The sequence below is a fragment of the Lethenteron reissneri genome, chromosome 50 (genome assembly GCF_015708825.2).
Source record: "Lethenteron reissneri isolate LAM-NWPU_2019-01 chromosome 50, ASM1570882v1, whole genome shotgun sequence".
NCBI lineage: Eukaryota > Metazoa > Chordata > Hyperoartia > Petromyzontiformes > Petromyzontidae > Lethenteron > Lethenteron reissneri.
This window is the reverse complement of record NC_083828.1, coordinates 5,678,037-5,702,968: the sequence shown is the minus strand read 5'-3', so window position 1 is coordinate 5,702,968 and position 24,932 is coordinate 5,678,037. Positions and strand designations below refer to the sequence as shown.

General features: G+C 49.2%; 1 protein-coding gene across 2 annotated transcripts in view; it reads left to right on the top strand.

The window, feature by feature from the left end:
- LOC133355128 (BDNF/NT-3 growth factors receptor-like) overlaps nucleotides 1–24,932 on the top strand; it is a 302,261-nt gene that overhangs the window by 166,012 nt on the left and 111,317 nt on the right. For both annotated transcript variants that reach the window (XM_061572441.1, XM_061572440.1), the window contains one exon: nucleotides 15,667–15,873. In XM_061572441.1, coding sequence (XP_061428425.1) covers nucleotides 15,667–15,873 — 207 coding nt within the window. The remainder of the gene's footprint in view (nucleotides 1–15,666; nucleotides 15,874–24,932) is intronic.

The following is a 24,932-nucleotide window of genomic DNA, read 5'->3' as shown; positions in this document are numbered from 1 at the left end:
GTGCGCGTACAATCAATACGCCTCGCCGATGCAGTGCCCCGCACAAGGAAGCCCCTTTTATATTCTTAGGTTTTTTCGGTAAAGTCACGTAGGTAAAAAATTTAAATTAATAAAAGTAAAATTAAAATAAAAATTAATCACGACGTTTCGGAGGCAACACAACCTTCCCACTCTCACTTGATACAGCTGTCGGGCTGTGACGGTTCCACCTGAAGACGGAAGCTTGTGTTGCCTCCGAAACGTCGTGATTTTTATTTTATTTTTATTTTACTTTTATTAATTTTTTTACCTACGTGACTTTACCGAAAAAACCTAAGAATATGAATCCTTGCAGCCACGAAAGCTTCAAATCTAGAAAGAAGCCCCTTTTTGTTTAAGCTCATGCGAAGTCACGCTTCTGTTTGATAACACTGGTCAACACACTTTTTTCTGGCATAAGCTATTCCAACTGTTTTAATGTAATTATGTGGTGCTGATTCCAAATCTGGCATCAGTTTTTGTCTATCACATCAGGTTTTTGAGATATCAAAGATTGCATTTTCAATAAAAACTGCAGAAGAAAAATATAAAATAAATGTGGATATCTACATAAAATTATATTATAAACACACTATCCTAAAAATACAGCACCATATTTTAACACTAAAGCAGTCACTCACTCGCAACAACTTGCAATCATAAGTGACAGAGTTAATTTCGGGTAAAATCAATGAAAATGGGGTTTGCCGATAGCATAAAATGAGATGTGATAGAGCAAATCTGAGATCAGATTTTGAATCAGCACCCTGAAATTAGTCTAAAACAGCTGCAAAAGTCCAGGCCAGAATATTTTTTGTTTGTTAACCAGTGTAATTGATGGGTCTTTGTCAATCCACTGCTGGATGAGGTTATCCCAAAGCAGTGTCGGTTCCAACTGCTTTTGGGCTACTCACACCTGCCCCCCCCTCTCCTATCCTCCTCCCCCCATCATCCCACCCCCCACGAAGCATTATCACTCGCCACTGATGTTAGCCGTGTCCGGGAATGCAACTCAGGCGAGCGGGTTCGTAGTCTCGCGCGCGATCCAAAATGCACCATTGCCCAACCCTCGCCGTTTCGTGTGTTGTCACGTGACTGACACGTGAGGGTTGTAAGCTTAACAGATGCCGATTGTTGGGTTGCTGCAACTTGGTGCTGTCAACTCAATGTCAAACCTTCCGTCGCGTTATCACAACAACAACGAACGATCAAAGATCCCCCGGATGGCCTGAACAGACTTGTGGGGCAAAGCGCTGTCAACGAGCACCTATGGAAGCAGGCATGGCACACGAAAGGTGGGGGGGTTGGGTGGCCAGCATCACGCCCGGCCGCCTTTATCTCCCTAGTTGCGATGTTTACGCACCGTACCAGCTACTCATTTGAGGCTGAGTCGACCTGGGGGCGAGGCCCTGGAGCACCAGTCCAAATATTCGCCACTGTTATTGAACGGGAGCGGGAATCGAACTCGGGTCACCGGGGTCGTAGCGCAGGGCCGCCACCCGTTTCTGCCACTGTTGCTGCCACTGTTGCCCCCCCCCCCCACACGCGCACGAGGGCAGTAATGGAAATGTCTGGGATTCGGGAAATCAAAGTTGCACCTCCTTTCTTATTTATGGCTGGCGGCGCAATATGCAAGCGCGGTTCGATGGCCCGGCACGGCGGTTGAAACGATGAACGCGGTTAGGGGCCGTCCATAAATGACGTCACACGAGTTTGGACCATTTTTGACCCCCCCCCCACCACGGCCGCCCTTCGTCACACGGCGTCACAAAAAGTCAAACCCCCCCCCAAAGCTCTGCCCCCCCCCCCAAATATATAAAACATGCTTTAAATCACTTTAAACTATTGTCATTGTAGTGCGTATTTAATGTGGCGCTGCACTCTGATGTTGTAGGAGAAAACATTTATTAAAAAGTCTTTAATTAAGTAGAACGTGTTTATATTTATTTAAAGTTGCGCATTTTAATGTGATGTCACATTTCTAACCTCCCCCCCCCCCTCGTCACACATCGTTACAAATGTCTGACCCCCACCCCCCCCCTAGGTGCGTGACGTCATTCATGGACGGCCCCTTATTAAATTCCACCCGCCACGTCTGTCCAGCCAGCGAGTAGAAATGGTTGCATCGCAGTTAGTCGCGTGTGGCCACTCGAACCACGCTACAGGGATATTATGAGTGTGAAAGGGTTAGGCCGAAACAGCCACTAGGGGTGGCATAAGCTCGCAATTGCAGGGCCGCGCCTTTACCTCTGCAGGCCCAGGATATGGGGCTACCTACGTAGGTAGCGCCCATCACAAAGTGCTTGCCGCACAGGAGCCCCAATAGCTCGCTGATCGCGCCAAGGAGCCCCAATAGCTCGCTGATCGCGCCAAGGAGCATAGACCGTCATGCGAACTCGGGTCGTTCTCGCAACAGCAACGGCGGCTTTTGGCTAACCGTCGAACGGAGACGGTCACTGCGTCGCGCGCTTTCAGATGCGCTTCTGCGGCCGTCTGGAACGCTCTTCCCTTCCGATATTCGAAGGCCACTGGAGCTATGCATTTTTAAATCTAGGTTCAAAACTCGTATCCGAACAACTGCTTTTTGTTCTAGATTTGAAGCTTTCGTGACCGCAAAGATTCGTACTCTTTGTTTTTTTCGGTAAAGTCACGTAGGTAAAAAAAATATATAAAATAAAATTATATAAAATAAAAGAATATACCGAAAAAACCAAAGAGTACTGCTTTTTGTGTTTAGTTTGTTGTCCTTTCCCCGCACCTCCGATAAGCACGGTTGGCGACGTAATGTGCGAAAGAAGTTCAACATACAAGCATACGCACATCAACAGCAAATGCACGCGCGCAACTGACAACGGGAGTTGCAAAGTAAATTTTTGTTTTGACAGCAGGTGATAAACTCGGGAGAATCGGGATGAGTCTCGGTTGCGAGTGCGACACCGGGGCGTTAGTCTGATGCCAGTGGGCGGTGATGATCGATGCTGCTGGTGTGTGTGTGTGTGTGATCCCGAGTGGGGGATCAGTGGTCCAGTGGTTGACGCGTTGCGCTATGAACTCGGCGACCCGGGTTCGATTCCCGCTCATGGACGAACACCGGTGACGATTATCTGAACCAGTCCAGGGCCTCCCATAGGTTGACTCGGATTCATATAAGTACCTGGCGCGGTGTGTAAACATCGCCACTCGGGAGACAAAGGTGGTCGGGCGTGGTGCTGGCCACCCACTCCCCTCGTGTACCGTGGTGGCCTTTATAGGTGTTCGCTAACAGCAATTGCCCAAACAGTCTGTTAAGGCTATACGGGGGATTTTTGTCTTTCATCCCAATTGTGTAATTCGCGGTGTAATTTTCGAATTCGGCAAATGTGTACCCTGCTTGACACCGAGTAACACGATGGCACCTGCTCCCTTTCGAAGATCTTTAACGTCCACCGTGCACGAAGGGGACTGCGCGTTGCATTCAAAAATCACAATTCGTATTATTACAATTGTCATTAACGACGGCGGCTGCAGCAGCCGCAGCATTAATCGGGGCGGCCGCTGGGACATTTCGAACCGTGAACGTTGGGCGACGTCACCGCCGTGGCTGGTGGCTGCTTGTTGCTGTCCGGTTTCCCCCCCACCTCCCACACCGAACCACCACCACCCCCGCCAACCCACCCACCCACCCCACCCCTCCCCCCCACCCGGGCTATATCAAAAACCTCTCGCTCTTAAGCCAGCCAAATCCGCACACGGGAAGTCTACGCCGTCTTGAATGCCAGTGCAAACAGCCGGAGGAGTTGGGGGTTCAGTGTACAGCCGCGCTTCGAGTTTCGGCGGGACACAGAGGCTGCGAGCCAGGGAACTGCGATGTGCTAGGCAACAGGTCAACCCAGATGCTCTTACATCTCTCCACCCTCTAGGCGATCGGTGGTGGGGGGGGGGGGAGTGGGGGGGTGGGGGGTGCACGACAAACAACTCATTGCTCGCACACGCGGAGATGAAGTTGAGCCAAAACTCATCGTGTTATTTTTTATCGCGGTAATTAAGCGACGGCATTGGGGCGATGTGGCGGCGGCGGCGGTGGTGGTTACGGTGGCAAGGGTTTAGCGCGACCGGCCAGACCCCCGAGTTCGAATACCGACCACCACAATTGATTAACTCTCACTGCCCAGCGAAGTGAAGTATGGTCATTCGCACCCCATGACTGACACGACGGGGTCGGGCGGTGGGGGGGGGGGTATTCCACCATACGTGGATTGACAACAAGCTGTAAATGATGATTGTTATTATCGTGAAGCGATTGTGAATCAACCGCAAGCTGCGGTGGTATTAGAGAGCGACAGTAGTTCCCATAAATGTGGGTCCCGTGTTAGTCTATGGGCTCCATGCAAATGTATAAGTTTTATAGCAAACACACTATTTGGTGGTACTGCATTGGCAGCGGGTGCAAACGTCGCGGCCTTAGATAGAAAAAGCATATAATAGGCGACGTTTTAGGCAATGGCCAGAGATGCCTCTCTGTGTGCCGGGAAAAAGGGGTGTTGCCTGAAACGTCGCCTGTTATATCTTTTTTAATTCTAAATCCACAGAATTATTAACGAACGTGATGAGTTCATGTTGTTATAGGTTCAGATATACCTAGTATATGCGTCTCTCTCAGTGTATGGATCTCTGTGTGAGTCTGAACGTCTCTGTGTAAGTCTGTATGGGTCACGGGGTAAGTCTATCGGTGTCAGTGGCGTAGCACGATCGGCTTTTGCCTTGGTGCCAAAAATGAAACTGGGATGCCCCTACCTATACACTTTTATGTGTTTTTTTTAAATCATTTATATTAAGTTCACTTGCTTGCTTGCTTGCGCACTTACGACCGTGCAAATCTTTCGGTCGTTTTTTAACCCACTTCCCGTGATCCAATCGAGCTGACATTTTGCACACAGACTCGTTGTGCGTGACAATTTATTTTCGGGAAAAAAAATCCAAAAGTTTACACTTTTTAGGAAAAAATCAATTATATTTAATTACCAATTGCTTAATGGTGGCAGGCAATCATCTGACCCATAGGTGGCAGCCATCTCAAGCCAGAGGACGAGAGGACTCTAGCCGCCACACATATAAAGGATTTATAGTGAAAAACTTTGTTTTTACGGGTTAATTTTTTAACTTTTTACTAGGTGAGACCCACTGAGCTATGTAGCTCTTTTTCAGAAAAGACCTGGCTATCGTGTGGACATTTACAGCAGCCAAATACTCTAAATACAAGTTTCTGAAAGTGGGGGGGGGGGGGGGGGGACCGGAGGGCCCGGACAAATAAAATCCACACGCACACGGAGAGAGAGAGAGAGACACGCAAACTCCAAATATACAACAGGCGTCAGGTATCGAGATCGAACCCACGACCTCCTGTACACCAGGCGAGGTAGTTCTCCTAGCCACCGCGCCACCCACCGGCCCCCACACCCACCCACCCATCCAACCCCCTCATCCCAACCCAGCGCCTGGGTCCGTCCAGCCCGCGGCGCCCTGACGCAGTTGCACCGCCCTGCACACTCGATAGCCATCCCACGCCACCGCTGGCCAACGTCTCCCCCCAGGGACAAACTCCAAAATTGAAAATCCTTGGCATCGCGACAAGATGGTTACAACTCCGTGCAGGGTGGCCACCTCACCAACAACAAGAACCGCCATTCGCCACTCAGTGGCGGTGACGTCACCACGGCGCTTGTGCCAGGCTACGTGCACGTTGAGGCCACGTGAAGTGTCGAACGCCCGCTGGCAGGAGGTCACGGGACAGACCCAGGCGCCATCGGTCGACTGACTGAGATGCCTGGCCGATGACACCACCTGTGCCCCCATACTGTTCCAACTTGCTGCGCTTTCGCCACCGGGCAGCCCCGCTCGTTGTTGTGAGCGTCGCTCCGTTGTTGCTGGTGGGCGACTGCCTCCAATTGCCCAGTAGCAGTCGCAGCGTCCTTCAAGAGCCTCCTCCACAGACGCCGATATTGACACCGCTGGTACCGGTCATCGGCAAGTCCCCACCGCCAGCCACCGCCTTATCCACCACGCGGCACACCGCTTGCGCGCGCGCGATAAGGAAGGCGCAGCCGTGATAAGGCGCGTCTAGGGGTTGACGCGTCTCAAAGCGTGGTCGTGCTGGGCCCCCTTTGGAAACGCCTGGCTGGGTGTGCCACTTAGTTTTAACATGCGTAGCGCGCAGCCCCAGCCTCGGGCGGGTTGTTGGGTCGTCCGAGATGCATCGGCTGCGATGCTCTGCAGCTTGCGTGCTGTGTGTGTGTGTGCTGTGAGTGAGTGCTGTGTGAGTGCTGTGTGTGTGCTGTGTGTGAGTGCTGTGTGTGTGCTGTGTGTGTGTGTGTTGTGTGTGTGCTGTGTGTGAGTGAGTACTGTGTGTGCTGTGAGTGAGTGCTGTGTGTGTGCGAGTGAGTGCTGTGTGTGAGTGCTGTGTGTGTGCTGTGTGTGTGTATGCTGTGTGTGTGTGCTGTGTGTGTGTGCTGTGTGAGTGTGTGAGTGCTGTGTGTGCTGTGTGTGTGTGAGTGCTGTGTGTGTGAGTGCTGTGTGTGTGAGTGCGAGTGAGTGAGTGCTGTGTGTGTGTGAGTGCTGTGTGTGTGAGTGCGAGTGAGTGAGTGCTGTGTGTGTGTGAGTGCTATGAGCTGTGTGTGTGAGTGCTGTGTGTGTGAGTGCTGTGTGTGTGCTGTGCGTGTGCTGTGTGTGTGCTGAGTGCTGTGTGTGTGCTGTGTGTGTGAGTGCTGTGAGTACGGTGTGTGTGTGAGTGCTGTGTGCGCGAGTGAGTGCTGTGTGTATATGAGTGCTGTGTGTGTGAGTGCTGTGTGTGTGAGTGCTGTGTGAGTGTGCTGTGTGTGTGTGAGTGCTGTGTGTGTGAGTGCTGTGTGAGTGTGCTGTGTGTGTGTGTGCTGTGAGTGCTGTGTGTGTGTAGTGCTGTGTGTGTGTAGTGCTGTGTGTGTAGTGCTGTGTGTGTTCTGTGTGTGTGAGTGCTGTGTGTGAGTGCTGTGTGTGTGTGAGTGCTGTGTGTGTGTTGTGTGAGTGTGCGAGTGTCTGCTGTGTGTGAGTGCTGTGTGTGTGTGCGAGTGAGTGCTGTGTGTGTGTGGGGAGCGGTGGTGTAGCGGTTAGCGCTGCACTATGAACCTGGCGACCCGGGTTCGATTCCCGCTCACGGCCATCACCGGTGATGATTATCTGAACCTGTCATGGGCCGCCCCTAGGTCAACTCAGCCTCAAATGAGTACCTGGTGCGGTGTGTAAACATCGCCACTCCGGAGACAAAGGCGTCCGGGCGTGGTGCTGTTCACCCACTGTGTGCCATGCCGACCTTCATAATGCGCTCCTCGCTAACGGCACTTGCCCCAATAGCCCGCTAAGGCTGTACGGGGGATCTTTGTCTTTTTTTTGCAGCCTGACAAAGAGACACGCGGTCGCCACTCCGCCATTGCCACTCAATCGTCCCCGCTCGAATTGAGCCAGGCTCTATACGCTGCTGGATGGATGGATGAATCCTTGCCAACGCTGATGCCAACCAGCCCCCACCCCGTCCACCACGGCTCGCCCCCCCCCCCACCACCCCGCCCCATTGGTCCTGCGATGCCACAATCCATAAGCTGATCACAAGCCATCGATTCTTAGGCACGCGCAATTTGTCGCACGTATTTGCGAGATTGAGAAATCGATGTTGGTCGAGGTAGCTGCGGCGTTGCCACCTCCACGAAATAATATCGCCATCAGACAGCACTGATCTATCCACTGCTTGATGAGCCCCAGCACTGATGTCATGCAGCTGCGTCTCGCTCCGTCACGGATTGCCTCGCTCATCGCTCCGTCTCCAAGGAGGTGGTTCCCCGAGGCGTGGTTCTCTCCACTGGTGGCCCACTCTGTCACAGGCCATGTAGGGTGCGAAAGAAGTTCAACGTGCACGCAACATACATCGGCCGTCTCTCGCTTTCAGCCATGAAGTGTCACGTCCAAGCCCAAAGTAACTTCCGTTATGGACAACAGCGTGACCAGCGTGGTGAAGTATGGTTACCAGTAGTGTGACCAGCGTGGTGAAGTATGGTTACCAGTAGCGTGACCAGCGTGGTGAAGTATGGTTACCAGTAGCGTGACCAGCGTGGTGAAGTATGGTTACCAGTAGGGTAACCAGCGTGGTGAAGTATAGTTACCAGTAGCGTGACCAGCGTGGTGAAGTATGGTTACCAGTAGTGTGACCAGCGTGGTGAAGTATGGTTACCAGTGGCTTTATTAATGTGGGGGCAGGGGGTGCTTACCCCTCTCCCTGGTGGCCAAAGCTGTGAGATGGGGCCCCCTTTTGACAACCACCACGAGATTTATTTAACACGTGGTAGGCTTTTGCGACCAATATCATCCATAATAGAGGTTTTGTTTTTGGTTAGATCACGTTAATATATGAATGTGTCGTTAAACCCGCCACCACCCGACACAGCCAACTAGTAAGGTTTGTCACGTAAACAGAACGTGACAATCGGAGTACTGTTTAGTGACTTAATGTGATGAGTTACTTTAACCGCGTGTGGCATTACCTTTGGATCTCTGCATCTGTGGCTTGACTCTCCAACACACAACCGGTGTGCGGTGCTAGTGACGAATTGGCCACGTTTTGTTTACGTGACAACCCTTCCTAGTTGGCTGTGTCGGGTGGTGGCGGGTTTAACGACACATTTATATATTCACGCGATCTAACCCCCCCCCAAAAACACCCCCTCTATTATAGCACCCCAAGATTTGTTTTGAACAACGGCGTGAAATAACAACGACTGATTTAAAACGCGGTTTCAAAATGCATGCAGCGCTCTCATTTACGTTCCGCGTTTTCTTCTAACACAATATATTGATATTCTTAGGTTTTTTTCGGTAAAGTCACGTAGGTAAAAAATTAAAATTAATAAAAGTAAACTAAAAAAAATAGAAAAAAATCACGACGTTTCGGAGGCAACACAAGCGTGTGTTGCCTCCGAAACGTCGTGATTTTTATTTTATTTTTATATATTTTTTTAATTACGACGTCGTGATTTTTGTTTTATTCTTATTTTACTTTTATTAATTTAAATTTTTTACCTACGTGACTTTACCGAAAAAACCTAAGAATATGAATACTTGCAGTCACGAAAGCTTCAAATCTAGAACAATCGATTGACTTGTGGTGAGATGCCACCCTCCAATATGAAGTTGTCCTCTTCATGGGGCAGCGACACATGTGCTGAGCGAATTTCCTTGGTACTGTCGTAACACAGATGAAGGTTACTATGCGGGTGTGGGGGGCAGAACAATGTAGAACAAATGACGTGGGATAGAATTAGGGGACATTGCTCGTCACATCTGCTGTGAAAGGGGGGGGGGCGGTGGGAGGTGAGGGGGGCGGGGTATTCACCCCCAAATCTCACCCATTTATATCGTCTTGAGGGACAGCGTTCTCGACAAATAAGTTGAGTTGTTATTTCTGCATGCGTTGGCTGCTGCGCTCTTTTGAGCCGCTAGAGCCAGACAAGTGATGATCGCGACTCTCGGCTCCGGATGGGCGTCAAGTGTCGTGCTGAGAGGGCGATGGAGGGAGGGAGGGAGGGCGGGGGGGGAGGGGAGGGGGCAGTGTTGGAGGGTGGCATCTCACCACAAGTCAATCTGTCATGCAGGCACGCGAGTGATGCGTCCAAACGTGTTTGTTTGCCAACAGCATTCACTCACAATCTTTGAGGCTGAGACTTTTTTTTTGTTTGCGTGGGGTGGAAGTACTAGTTTTGTATGAGCATGGACCAGTTTTTCTTTTGGTTTTGATACAGATAAATGACATTGTGGGGTGGTAAATGTGAGAATTGCAGCTTAAGATCTGCCGTAGGGTTTTCCCGGGTCGCTGCTGGAAATTCCCACGAATATATCATGCCAAGATTGACCGAGGCTATCCTGATATCTTCCTTAGAGCAGTCACAATTCAACTCTGTTCGTATTCTGTTGTCCACGTCATCGCTGGTGGAAGGGCCTCCACTACTGCACAAGAGAGAGCTCGAGAAAGACCCCGTGAGGAGTGGAATTTTGGCCTACTCTTCCACGCTGACCCCGGAAGTCCAGGAATAATTGGGAGTATCCACACTTTACCCCACCGCACGCGACCTGCCGATCGTCTCAGTCCGTGATGGTGGCACCCATTCACGCCGCTGGGTGAACAGATGCAGGGTTGTCGCCTTGCCAGGAGATTGAACCGGTGGCCTCTGAGTGGCAGGTCGAGTGGCGCTGAACGTTTCGCAACGGCAGCGTCAAATATCTGTGGGAGTGCCAACATTTATTTTGGATTTGCCTTACGGCATCGGTCACGGGGCAAGCGTGCGGGACACAAAACACGTGTGACTGAACCAGATGGCTCACGCTGAAATTCGGAGCCTACCTTATTTTAGCGCACAAAAGGCAATGATTGAACATTACATCGCACATTCGGCACGAACGTTTTCTCAATTGCCACGGCGCAAAGTTGAGCGGAAAGTATCATCAACTTCACCTGACGTTAATTAACACGTCTGAGCTTCTGTTGTATTGCTAACGATGTAATTACATGCCGGCAAAAACTGTGTTGCAAGGTGGTAGGTGCCTGGTTTCTTAAGTTGCGTCGGGTTGGGCTGGAGTTACCGTCACTCTCAACTGTCACTGATCATCACTGCTAATTGGCTTGTGGGTCAGGCCGCGTGAGTGGAAATTCCAACGCCGCGCCTGAAAGCCCTCTACCACCCGACACAGCCGAATAAGAACGTCGTCGCGTGAAAACATTTAAAAGTGTATGAAATAAAAATGAATACATTTACAAAAAATATAAAAAGCCATTAAAAACATATGAAATAAATTTGAATAAATTTAAAAACATACAAAAACGTACAAAATAAAAATCTATTAAATAAAAATACGTAGATTTAAAAACATTAAATAAATACATTTTACAACGTCGTCGCGTGAATACATTTAATAATGTATAAAATGTATAATAAATGTTTAAAATTACATAAATGAATAAAAAACGTATAAAATGAAAACGTATAAAACAAAAATATACATTTAATAATGTTATGTTATAAATCTATTTAAAACACAATATAAATAAATGTTAAAGTAAATAAATTGAAAAATTTACAAATAAAAATGTACAGCGTAAAAATAAACGCATTTAATAAAATTCAACAAATTAATTTTAAAACGCATTAAAGTTAAAAGTCCTCACGTGAACACAACGTTTTTGCCGGGAGCAGCAACCAGCATCACGATTCTGGCAGTCGCCCAATGATGTTGGCAGGAACTAACGGCAAATTGTCCGGACCCAAGAGTGAAATGTGTGTGTGTGTGGAACGCTTTCCAAATCTCTGATTAAATACGTCGTCACATTTTAGATATGTACTTAAAGCATGCGCCGATGCTTGCTTGGGCTTCCTAAATGTCACTATATCCCCTTTCAAGGCCTCAGGCAATTAGTTTAATTGTAAAAGGTTTCTAAAGGTTTCCGAATGCTGGTAGGCGTTCCAAGCTAACGCGAAAGAATTATTAAAAGGGTTTACTCTGAAGAACCATGGCACCTGCGCTTTCCTCGAGGACTGTATGGACGTGTTTTTCAGTAGCGACCACTAACAGCGTGATTCGTTTAATATGATTCGTGCATACGGACGGGGAAAAATGGCCATGTTTTCACGTGCTATTGTACCTTGAAAAAACTTTATTTGTCTAACCTTCAACGTACGCAGATGTATCTGAGTTATACATCCATTAATGTTTGTACGTTTGTCTCTGCATGTGCATCTAAGGAAATATATGCTGCATTAGTTAACAGCCCTTTTCATCTTCTTGGTTCTTTCGGTAAAGTCACGTAGAATGGAAATAATAAAATAATAAAAATAAAACATAATAAAATTATTATTTTACGTGACTTTACCGAAAGAACCAAGAAGATGAATCCCTGCAGTCACGAAAGCTTTAAATCGAAATTTAACAGCCCTTTGTCAATCCACTACTGAATGTGTGTCGGTCATCTCGGTTGTTTTACCATACATCACCCTGATGGTCAGTGCACGTTGGTGAGGGGAGGGAGGGTTTCAGATATCACTCAACGCTCATGTTAGCCGTGGCTGGGAATGGAACCCAGGTAACCAGATTTAAATGGCAGCGCGCTGACCACTGCAACACCGCCCCACCCGCTCACATACCCTTTCTTGGAACCCTCGCCATATTTATTTGTGTTTGGTCACGAATAGATTACCTCTGTCGAAATAGCCTTTGGAAAATGTTGATATCAGCAAAAAAGGACCCACCGGCAAAATAAAAAATATCACGAGATAAAAAAAAACCGCCACGTGACTTCACACTTTAACGAGAGTGCGTTTTGTTGTGTGAGTATTCCAATATCCACACGAAAAATATCTCTCTGAGGAGGAGCGGCGGCATAGTGGTCAGCACTCTGCGGTTTAAATTTGGGATGCTTTGGCCCTCCTCTACCAACCTGCATTTGACCCACGTGGTGAAGTATGGTCAAACAACCCCCATAACCGACACGATGGGACACCTTCATCCAGCAGTGCATTGAGAGGGAGCTCGACAACTTAATGTGTAGGGTGGTCCCAAAAGTCAGGACAAAGAGAGTTAGTTCATTTCGTTTCATGCATGCATTACAACATTTTTATTGTTTATTCGTTAAGTTAAAATACGATATATTATCATTCTTAATATCTATGTTTCTTCTTCCTTTAGGGGGTCACCTCGAAAACTCGACCAAGAACCCTGAATGACAAAACATAATCAATGAATGATTTTTTTTTAAAGATTACACAGCTGTAATCTTAAAAAAAAACTTAATTAATTTCAAAAGAGAATTCACGTATGCATTAATGTTAATGGAATTCGATTTTAACATTTGGTAAAATAAATAAAATAACCCTACGTTATTTGTTAAAGTAAATCAATTACCCTATTCGTCCTGACTTTTGGGCGCCAGAATGGCGAGATGTTAACTACCTCGCCCGGTATACAGGAGGTCGTCGTGGGTTCGATCCCGACCCTGACACCTTTATATTTTCAGTTCGCATGTTCTCCACGTGGTCGCGTGGATTTTTCTCCACGCCCTCCGGTATTATCATCCCTTCCACATTTAGAAGCGACGTTGCGTTCAGAGTGTTTGGCCGCTGTAAATGTGTGACCATCTCGCTTCTGAAAGATAGCCATGCAGCTCAGCGGGGTTTTACCCGCTAAAATAAAAAAAATAAACCACCGCGAGATTTCTCGAGACGTGCGATCGAGACAAAAAAAAGCGTCTCTCGTGCGGTTTGTCAGCCTGCCACTGCAGCGTTTGCCGCACGAACAGCGAAGGCTCTTGCCGCTCTGTGCGCTCGTTCATTTGTGCGTGTAATGTCGGCAAGCTGCGTATTTTACACCCCATTTTGTGCCACCGCTCCGCTTCCTACACATCTCGCCGTCCCAGCGGTAATCTGCGGAAAGCAACTGGCGAGCACCGGGGTCCCATCGGTGCTCCGAGTTCTGCCTCGCACGGATGATGGGGCTTCAGTGCGTGTGTGTGTGCGCGCACGTTCGTGCGTGTGTGTGTGTATGCGTGGCTGTCTGTTTGTTGCCGTTGTTGGCTGTCCGTGGGGGAGCGGTGGTGCAGCGGGTAGCCGCACTTCCAACTCAGCGAGCTGAGTTCGATTTCCTTTCATGGCCAACACCAGTGACGATTATTTGAACCGCTCCTAGGCCTCACCCCTAGGTCGACTCAGCATCAAATGAGTATCTGATGCGATGTATAAAACATCGGCACTGGGGAGACAAAGGCGACCGGGCGTGGTCTCGGTCACCCACTCAACCGTGTGCCGTGCCGACCTTCATAACTGCTCGCTCACGAACACTTGCTCCAACAGTCTGTTAGGCTCTAGGGGGATCTATGTCTGGAGCAGAGGCATAGTGGGTAGTGTTGCTACATGTCCTGGTTTTCCCAGGATCATACTTTTTTTTAAGCAGCTGCTCTGGAAAATGTGTGAGTCTTCCCTGCGTGTTGTCAGTGGCGTACCAATGCACCGCTCGCAACAATGGACCAACACGCTGTGCTCCCGATCCTCATCCGCTATTCTGAGATATTCTCTGCTCATGATCCGTCCCGTGATTTTCACGCCTCCGAGGTGGTGTGTGGTTAGCAATGTGTGGTTAGCAATGAACCCAGCGACGAGTTTCATTGCCGGCCAACGACTGACATCGGTGGCGATTATATGAAGTCCTGGGCCTCTCCTAGGTAGACTCAGCATTAAATAAGTTACCTGCTGCGATGTGTAAGCATCAGTACTGTGCGTGGCGGTGGCCACAGCACTCCCTCGTGCGCTGTGCCGATATTAGTGAGGGCGGGGGGGGGGAGATGTTTAACCATACTTCACCATACTGGGCACAGTGTGCCTTGTTGAAGGGGGATCCCAGGATCGGTTAGATATTGCTCGCCATTGATGTTAACCGTGGCCGGGAATTGAACTCAGGTCGCTGGGTTTAGAACGCAGCGTGCGGCAACCACTAAACCACGACTCAGCACCATAGGTATTATTATTATGATTCAACTTAACCTCGTCCATGTTGCCTAGATGATGGCATTGCACGTATTTATGTTAACTTATTTAGCAGCGTACGTAGTCAACCGTACTAATCTGAGGTGCTTGAAGGTAACGTGGAGACACGAAACAGGTGACGCCACTGCGAGAAAGGATTTTAAACTCTGAACAACTGCGAAGTTGCCTCATTATGTGTGAGAGATATTCCTGAGCGCTTGAAATTCTTTTTATTTTACCAGGTAAGGCCCACTGAGCCATATCGCTCTATTTCAGGAGTGCGTGTTTCTAAATGTGGAGGGAAAAACCAGAGAACCTGGAGAAAAAGCCACGCTACCACGGGGAGAAAACACGCAAACTCCAAATATACAGCAGGCGTCAGGGTCGGGATCGAACCCACGACCTCCTGCATACCAGGCGAAGGAGATAACTAAACTGTAAATTAAACTCGTTTTTATTTTACCAGGTAAACCCCGCTGAGTTATATACAGTAGCTCTGTTTCACAAGCGTCCTGGCCACCAATCAAAGCTCAACGGAGTTGCTTATCTGGTGGCAATGTATAGCAGTCAAATACTCTAAACGCACGTCGATTCTAAATGTGGAGGGGAAAAGCTGGAGGACCCCGAGAAAAATCCACGCGACCACGTGGAGAACACGCGAACTCCAGGCGAGGTAGTCAACATCTCCTAGCCATTCTAGATTTGAAGCTTTCGTAACTGCAAGGATTCATACTCTTAGTTCTTTCGGTAAAGTCACGTAGGTAAAAAATGAAATTAAAATTAATAAAAAAAAAATAAAATCACGACGTTTCGGAGGCAACACAAGCTTCCGTCTTCAGGTGAAACTGTCACAGCAAAAAAAATCTGTATCAGTTTCACCTGAAGACGGAAGCTTGTGTTGCCTCCGAAACGTCGTGATTTTATTGTTTTAATTTTGTATTCATTTTAATTTCATTTTTTACCCACTTGACTTTACCGAAAGAATTAAGAGTATGAATCTCCTAGCCACCGCGACGCTTTAACCGACGCCGGCCCCCGTCGCGCGCCCACCGCTCTCCTCTCCTCCCCTTCCGCGTCGTCTCATCAGGCCCCGTGCCAGCGGTGATCGGCAGCGAGGACTCGGCGAGTCCCCTGCACCACCACCATCACCACGGCGCGTCGGGTGGCAGCGGCTCCTCCATGGACGGCGGCCCTGACACGGTCCTCATTGGACTCAAGCGCATCCCCGTGATCGAGAACCCGCAGTATTTCCGCGCGACGCCCGCCTTCCTCGACTCGCCCGACTCCTGCTCCAGTGAGTAAGCGAGCGGTCGCGGTTGACCCCAACGGGGTCGACGTCCGGCGATCATTGGTGCTGCTGCTGCTGCTTCTGGCTGCTGCTGCTTCTGGCTGTTGCTGCTGCTGCTTCTGGCTGCTGCTGCTGCTTCTGGCTGCTGCTGCTGCTTCTGGCTGTTGCTGCTGCTGCTTCTGGCTTCTGTTGCTGCTTCTGGCTGCTGCTGCTGCTTCTGGCTGCTGCTGTTTCTGGCTGCTGCTGCTGCTTCTGGCTGCTGCTGCTGCTTCTGGCTGTTGCTGCTGCTGCTTCTGGCTGCTGCTGCTGCTGATGCTTCTGGCTGCTGCTGCTTCTGGCTGTTGCTGCTGCTGCTTCTGGCTTCTGTTGCTGCTTCTGGCTGCTGCTGCTGCTTCTGGCTGCTGCTGCTGCTGCTGCTTCTGGCTGCTGCTGCTTCTGGCTGCTGCTGCTGCTTCTGGCTGCTGCTGCTTCTGGCTGCTGCTGCTTCTGGCTGCTGCTGCTTCTGGCTGTTGCTGCTGCTGCTTCTGGCTGCTGCTGCTGCTGCTGCTTCTGGCTGCTACTGCTGCTGCTTCTGGCTGCTACTGCTGCTGCTTCTGGCTGCTACTGCTGCTGCTTCTGGCTGCTACTGCTGCTGCTTCTGGCTGCTACTGCTGCTGCTTCTGGCTGCTACTACTGCTGCTTCTGGCTGCTGCTGCTTCTGGCTGCTGCTGCTTCTGGCTGCTGCTTCTGGCTGCTGCTGCTGCTTCTGGCTGCTGCTGCTGCTGCTTCTGGCTGCTGCTGCTGCTGCTTCTGGCTGCTGCTGCTGCTCCTTCTGAGTGCTGCTGCTTCTGGCTGCTGCTGCTTCTGGCTGCTGCTGCTTCTGGCTGCTGATGCTTCTGCCTGCTGCTGATGCTTCTGGCTGCTGCTGCTGCTTCTGACTGCTGCTGCTGGCTGCTGCTGCTGCTTCTGGCTGCTGCTGCTGCTTCTGGCTGCTGCTGCTGCTTCTGGCTGCTGCTGCTGCTTCTGGCTGCTGCTGCTTCTGGCTGCTACTGCTGCTTCTGGCTGCTGCTGCTGCTTCTGGCTGCTGCTGCTGCTGCTTCTGGCTGCTGCTGCTTCTGGCTGCTGCTGCTGCTGCTGCTTCTGGCTGCTGCTGCTGCTGCTTCTGGCTGCTGCTGCTGCTTCTGGCTGCTGCTGCTTCTGGCTGCTGCTGCTTCTGGCTGCTGCTGCTGCTTCTGGCTGCTGCTGCTGATGCTTCTGGCTGCTGCTGCTGCTTCTGGCTGCTGCTGGCTGCTGCTGCTGTTTCTGGCTGCTGCTGATTCTGGCTGCTGCTCGTGCTGAAATGCAGTTGCGGGACTGCGCGTTGTTGTCTCGGTGCGGACTGGGACTTGTTAATGTTTTTATCGCAACTCAACGCGAGCCCGGTACGAAGCGCCGATCGCAACCGGGGAGGGGGGTTGAACAGAAACTTTGTGAATGACATCCCGATCTCGGCGCGACAGGGGGAAATGTGGGCTCAACTTGGACTGTTGTTGTTGTTTTTTGTTGCTGCCTTACCCCAAGGGTTGCATTTGGTGTTGACAAATCGACAGGAATTTACGCACACGCGCAATTTGTATCCTTATGTACGCTATTTATTAGCCACTTGCTTAGATATCCTTTTTTTTCTATATTGTAACTTTGCTGATCCCGCACCCCTACCGTATGCAGGAGGTCGTGGGTTCGATCTCGACTTCATAACTCATCGGATTCCTCGTCCGGCACGAATTAAGATTCCGTAAACGAGTTGCCAGTGGTGCACTCACGCAATTAATGAACCCAAGCGCGCATTTAACGAGTAGCCGATTCCTACACCGATTATCGCTTCGTTTAAACAAATGTTCCAAACTTTGTGTCAATTACTTCACCCGCAAATGCGTTAGTTCGTTGGCAAATACCACGTATAAATATTGCCCCACTAACAGCATGCTCAATTTGCAGTAAATACCGCACGCAGACAGGCATACAGGTTATCAAGGCAAGTGCTGTTAGCGAGCACCTATGGAGGCCGGAACGACACACAAGGGGGTGGGTGGCCAGCACCAGGCCCGGCCGCCTTTGTCTCCCTTCTGCCCATGTTTACATATACATTTCACCAGGCGCTCATTTTAGGCTGAGCCGACCTAGGGGAGGCCCAGGACCGTACTGATGTTGGCCGTGAGCGGGAATTGAACTTGGGTCTCCGGGTTTGTAGTGCAGCGCGCTAACCGCTGTGATACCGTGCTACCACTCCCCACAACCCCACACACACATACACAGGCGCTCATTATATCCTAACTACTGCGGCAAGGTCACGGGAAGGTGACCAATAGCAAAGGAGGTTGCAACGGCAGTTAAATCACTTTGTGTTCATAGTTGTGTGCATCAGCAGCAAGTGTGTGGTTAGCGGCCAGCATTCACCGCGAGATACCTAACCATCGCAACCTGATCGAGATGGTAACTGCCTCGCCTGGTATACAGGAGGTTGTGGATTCGATCCAGACCCTGACGCCTGCTGTATATTTGTAGTTTGCGAGTCTCTCTCTCTCATCGTCATCACGGTGGCTAGGAGATGTTAACTATCTCGCCTGGTATACAGGAGGTTGTGGGTTCGATCCAGACCCTGACGTCTGTTGTATATTTGGAGTTTGCGTGTCTCTCTCTCTCTCATCGTCATCACGGTGGCTAGGAGATATTAACTACCTCGCCTGGTATACAGGAGGTTGTGGATTCGATCCCGACCCCTTACGTCTGTATATATGGAGTCTGCATTTTCTCCCCGTGGTCGCGTGGCTCTTCTCTTGACATGTAGAAACGTGCGCTAAGTGTATTTGGTTGCTATAAATTGTCCACGTGATAAGCCACTTCGTTGAGCTATCATTTGTGGCCAGGTCACCTCTGAAAAAGAGTGATATAGCTCAGTGGGTCCTTACCCGGTAAAATAAAAATAAATAGGGTAGAGTTATTATATCCAATTTATATATCGATAGCCAAGTAGCTGTGCACCAGCAACCACCTCCGAGCAAATCGTTCAATTGGTCACAATGTAGGGTAATGATGGAATTCCAAAATCTACTGTTATTCTCTTTTGAGTTATATGCCACCGTTTTATTCGTGTTGTTGTACGTTCTTCTTCTGCTTCTTTTTCTTATTCAATAATTATCGATGCATAGACTAATGCGACAATCAATTGCAGTTGATGGATCGATGCATAGTTAAATACGTGTCTCCTTATGGGCATGGTGGGATATCGTCACGCATTGCCCCATGCAAACTACATTTTCCATAATACAGGTTTTTAGATCGCATAAAAATATAAATGTGTCGTTAAACCCGCCACCACCCGACACAGCCAATTAGTAAGGTTTGTCACGTACATAGAACGTGCCAATTCGTCACTAGTACAGCACTTACCGGTGTGTTGGAGAGCCAAGCCACCACATTTACAATCTGAGTACATCGTTTCTCCAGTAATTACAACTGGCTTCATCAGGTGACAGCCAGAAATGACATTGTGCACGAGATCACACGGCGCTACGGTACCTGACAACATTTCTCTCTTACGCAGCTGTGTTTTGACTATGCCTTCTCAAACACATTATTTATTTTCCCGGCGCATGTTGACGCTTTTCAGTTGTATCAAGCATGCGGTATATATATACGAGCTAATCTCTTTGTCTGATCAACTGGGTGACCTTCAACTATTTAAGGGCACGCACAGGTGTGTGTAATGCCACATTTGCTTTGTTGATATTCCAAATTAAATGCCATGTATTTTTTTATTTATTCTATGTGCTGGGCCGTTCATGTAAATGTTATGTAAAGCACTCGGACGTGCCTTTGCTCACACGAAGTGCGCCGTGTAAATAAAGGTGCGTATTTATTCATCCTACGGTTGAAGGACGGTGGACAAAGCACCCCCACCGCAATGTCAACACTTTTGTCAGTGACGATGCCTTTGAAAGGAGGGAAAAAAAAGTACGCGCAGAATATCCGTGAAAAAAAATGACTCTAAATTTTAATCGGCCACATAGCGGAAAAATAATGCCCCGTTATTCAAAATGTCACGTGTCACGCGTGTGCGTTTCCTTATTCGACAGTGTTGTTGACAGGACGCGTAGGGATTTTTTTCGTCGTATAAAGATTTGATCGATTCGTAGTCTGCGAAGGAGGATTTTTGTCATCTGAAATTAATTTACTTTCTTTAATTGAAGAGGAGACATTTACATTGTGTGTCACGTGCCTTGAAGGGGCTAACATATCGACGCTTATAATCGTGAGCACACACCCAGGCATAATTCCCACGCAGCCGGAGTCGATCTTGCAACATACAACAACAACAAATAAACGAAACTTCCGGCTTGCCGGGCACGCAGTACTTATTCAAATTTAATTCATTTTTTATTGTTTTGATATTTTACTGATTTACCACCGCACAGTCCGATGTACGTGCAAGATAATGCAGAGCCGTTATCGGAGTACACGTCTTTCAAGCTTTCAAGTTTAATTTATTAGATATAGCCCTGTGAGCCATGCAGCTCTTGAGTCGGGTGCAACCGCAACAAACAAAATATGAACAGAAAACATCTTAAAGTGACGACGGCGTTGTTGACTAGGGGCGGGGGGGGGGTACGCTAATCTCCGCTCGGGATGACTTGGACCATTGACGAAATAGGTCTTGGGGTAACAATGCCGCTCGCTCTAATGCTGAATAAGTGAAGAGAGCCATTTTTGTTATATATAATTTACTACTTTTCTTCGTGCAATTATCAATCTTGCATTGTGCACAATTAGGCAGGGAGAAAGACATATTTATACAGAAACATCTGAAATGAATTGACGGCAATTTTGCCACTTGCAAGGTTCCACAGTGATCACCTGACGATGCAGGCAGTTATGAGAATGAAACTGGCACTATTTGGACACGTATGTAGGGTGAACTACAACGGGAGCATTACAAGTGTGTCGTTCGGAAAAAATGTAAGCGACCGGACAGAGAGGAAGTCCTCGCAGAGAATGGCTTGATGACGACGACGACACCGCAAGAGATTCGTGCCAGAAAGATGTGGCCACAACTTGAGCGTGTTGACACACGACAGAGGAGAAGTGGAAACAAATGACGACATGTGCAGTGGACACCGACGGGCTACCTGCCCATGAATCGTGATGATGATGACCTGCTCGGTATAGTTTCTTGCGCATTGCCTTTCATCGCACGCCACACATTCCCACCATCGTGCAGCGTAGACGTGCGGCGGTGAAATTCGGGATCGCGTTTCTGACTGCCCTCCCCTCCCCTGCCCACTACGCTCATGGCTTGAGGCAGAGGGGCAGCAGTTGGACGGGTGATCATTCACCAGACGCACTAAGGGGCCGTCCATAAATGACGTCACGCACCTAGGGGGGGAGGGGGGGTCAGACATTTGTGACGATGTGTGACGAGGGGGGGGGGGGGGTGAGGAATGTGACGTCACATCAAAATGCGCGACTTTAAATATAGACAACAAGTTCTAATTAATACAACATCAGAGTGCAGCGGCACATTAAATACGCACTACAATGACAATAGTTTAAAGCGATTTGAAGCATGTTTTATTTTTTTTGGTGGGGGGAGGCAGAGCTTTGTGACGTCATATTTGAGGGGGGAGGGTCTGACTTTTTGTGACGCCGTGTGATGACGGGGTGGGGGGTCAAAAATCGTCCAAAATCGCGTGACGCCGTTTATGGACGGCCCCTTACTCATCCCGACGCTGAAAATCTCAATTGGGATCACGTAGTAGCAACACCCCCCCCCCCTCCTCCCGTCGAATGCGAAACAAACTGTTGGCAGGACTCTCCAGAAAATTAGTCTCGAGACTCGGCGAGGCTGAAATACGCCAAATGAAGTTAAAACAAACTGGCTTATAATAACGTGATAGGGTTTTCATTTATTCTGTGTCGTCATTGGAGGTCAGGCTTATAATTGCTCCTCACTCCACTCGAAAACGTCGCTTAATCATGGGAATGCCCCGACACTCGGATTCAAACCCAGCAGACTGCTCCGAGCCCCTGAGCCAACTACTGACCACCTCAGCCCCCCCCCCCCCCCGTGACACCTAACCGTCGTCACGTACTTAATTATATTGGTAGGAACGAAGTGGACCAGACCACCAATAGATTAATGTGTCCGTCCGTCCGTCCGTCCGTGGGAGGGGTGGTGTTGAGGGTGGTGTTGGAAATGAAAGACTACGAGTCTTTAAATCTCACAGCGTTTCTTGTCAAAACAAACACTTTGAATTAACGTTACACTAGAATACAGTAATTTTTTTTCTTTAACTCCTCTATACCCGGTCGATATCTCTGTACCGGTACTAAGTATTATTCCTACCAGCCCACCCCGCAGGGTCCTGTTCAGACCATCTGCGTATATTCGACGTGAAGCCACTTCACGTTTGGTTCCAACGACGTACAATCCTGGTGAACATTAAAACGATCGATGCATCGTTACAAACCCACTATCCGGCATGGACCCCCCCCCCCTCCGCCGCCGCCACTTGTCTTCACGGACTGCCTTTATACTTCGCATATTCCAATTGACGCCTGTAGCCCCCCCCCCCGCCGCGCTGCTCCCAGCGATCCCCTGTCGAGAGACCTCTGATGTAGGATGAGGGATTGATCATTTGACACGGATGTTCCGCAATCCGCGGTATCAAACGGCACCACATTCGGTGTCCTCGCAGCTGGACCCGACGCTTTCCGCAACTCTCGCCGTGGCACCAGAATCACAGCGCGATTTCGACGGCTTTGCGTGACGGCGAGTGGGATGGTGGTTGGGGTGGGGGGGGCAGGCGGAGGAGGAGAAAGGTCACTCGGCTCTTAAGCTCCCTCCAAGGTTAAAACGAGGGTTCGGATTAGAGGTGGGGGCGCGTGCATTGCAGCGCGTGCATGCGGGAGGATTGAGAAAGGGGGAGCGCGCGTTGGGTTGTTATTTGTTTTATCTTACCAGGTAAGGCCCACTGAGCTATATAGCTCTTTTTCAGAAGCGACCTGGCCACACACAAATGATAGCCCAGCCAAGTGGCTTTTCGGGTGGACATTTATAGCAGCCAAATACTCTAAACGCGTGGTGCCGATGCTAAAGGTGGAGGGGAAAAACTGGAGAGCCCGGAGAAAAATCCACGCGACCACGGCGAGAACATGCAAACTCCAAATACGCAACAGGCCTCAGGGTCGGAATCGAACCCACGCCCTCCTGCATACAAGGCGAGGTAGTCAACATCTCTCCAGTGAGAAAGGCTCGTTTCCAATTGTACGCGTGTTGAACTCCTTCCTGACACAGGGTAGTGCACTCTTCATCTCTTGACGCGATTTGAACACACAAAGCGATAACCTGCAGCGATCCGTTAAAAAAAAGAAACGCGACCTCTGCTGCCCTCCACACAAAGTATCTGTGTTGTATTTATGTTATATGTTGCATGCACTTTGAACTTCTTTTGCACCGCACGTAAACAACCGTGCTAAGCGGAGGCAACCGTGCTAAGCGGAGGTGCGAGGGAAGGACAACAAACTAAACACGTAAAGCGTTCTAATCTACATGATTTAGAAGTGCATAGCTCTAGTGGCTTCCTAATCTCGGAAAGAAGAGCATTCCAGACGGCCGCAGGAGCGCGTGTGAAAAGGGCGCGCGATGATGATGATGCTGCGGTGACCGTCTTTGTTCGATGGCTCGCCCGAAAAGCGGCCGCCACTGCGAGGATGCGTGTACGTACGTTGGAATAGTTTCCGTGAGGCTGCAAAATGCGTTGACGGACCGTCCTCTCTTTTCCATTCTATTTCGGATTTATATAGCGCCTTTTCCAGGGCCGGCCTGCAGTGGAGGTGTTTCCAGCGTTCTAAATGGTGGCGGTGTGAAATCCGCCCCCCACGTGTTTTTTTTTTTTGCCATCCTTCGTCCGAACTTCCGTCGCTAAATTGAAAGACTCAACGCTCATTTTCACCTCGACTGACCGCAAGTGACCGGAGTTCCCTTGCCTGAAGATTTAAAGGGTAACGGTGCGGCCGGGCACTTTCTTTCCCGTGCCGTCGCTGGCGAAAGGGCCTCCACACTCTGCAGGCGCCGTCTAAGAGATGGAAGTACCCACACTTGAGCCCATCACACGTGGCCTGCCGATCGACTCACTGTGGTTGAGCCCATGCTTACTGCTAGGACAGGGGTCGGGAACCTTTTTGACTGGGAGAGCCATAAAAGCCAAATATTTCTAAATATATTTCATTGAGAGCCATATAGTATTTTTAACGCATAATAAATTAAATATGTCTTACTTTTAATGCGACTTCTGGTGCTATATGGTTTTGCTGATGGCCTTGTTGTCTGGTTCATACGTGGTGAGGTTGAGCTTCATGCAGGCGTGACCCGTGAAATGTATCTTCAAAACTAATTTCTGTTTACTTTAAAATGACACCGTAGTATTAAACAATATCACAAGTATTTTAAAATCAGTTCCAAACTGATTTATTTATTTATTATTTTTTTCAACTCAAAATTGTCTGGGAGCCATATGCCGTCACTGGAAGAGCCATATATGGCTCGCGAGCCATAGGTTCCCGACCGCTGTGCTAGGGGGACGGAAACAAAGCAAGGTGGGGGGGGGGGCGGGTATCTATGGGGGCACTGCGGTGGCTATGAGATGTTAACTGCCTCGCCTGGTATGCAGGAGGTCGTGGGTTCGATCCTGACCCTGACGACTGCTGTATATGTAGAGTTGCGTGTCTCTCTCTCTCTCTCCATGGATGTGTGGATTTTTTTCCGGGTCCTACGGGTTTTTTTTCCCACGCTTAGAATCGATGGGCATTTGGAGTATTTGGCTGCTGTAAATTTACACGTGGTAAGCCACTTCGTTGAGCTATCATTCTTGGCCAGGTCGCTTCTGTAAAGAGTTATATAGCTCAGTGGGCCTTACATGGTAAAATAAAATAAATGCTTAGTTTAATAGGTTAATTTAATAAGAAATTGTTATTTCAATTGGCGTGGCTGGAGATTGAATCGAACCGGCGACCTCTGGATTGCAAGTGCGGTGTGCCGACCGTTACCC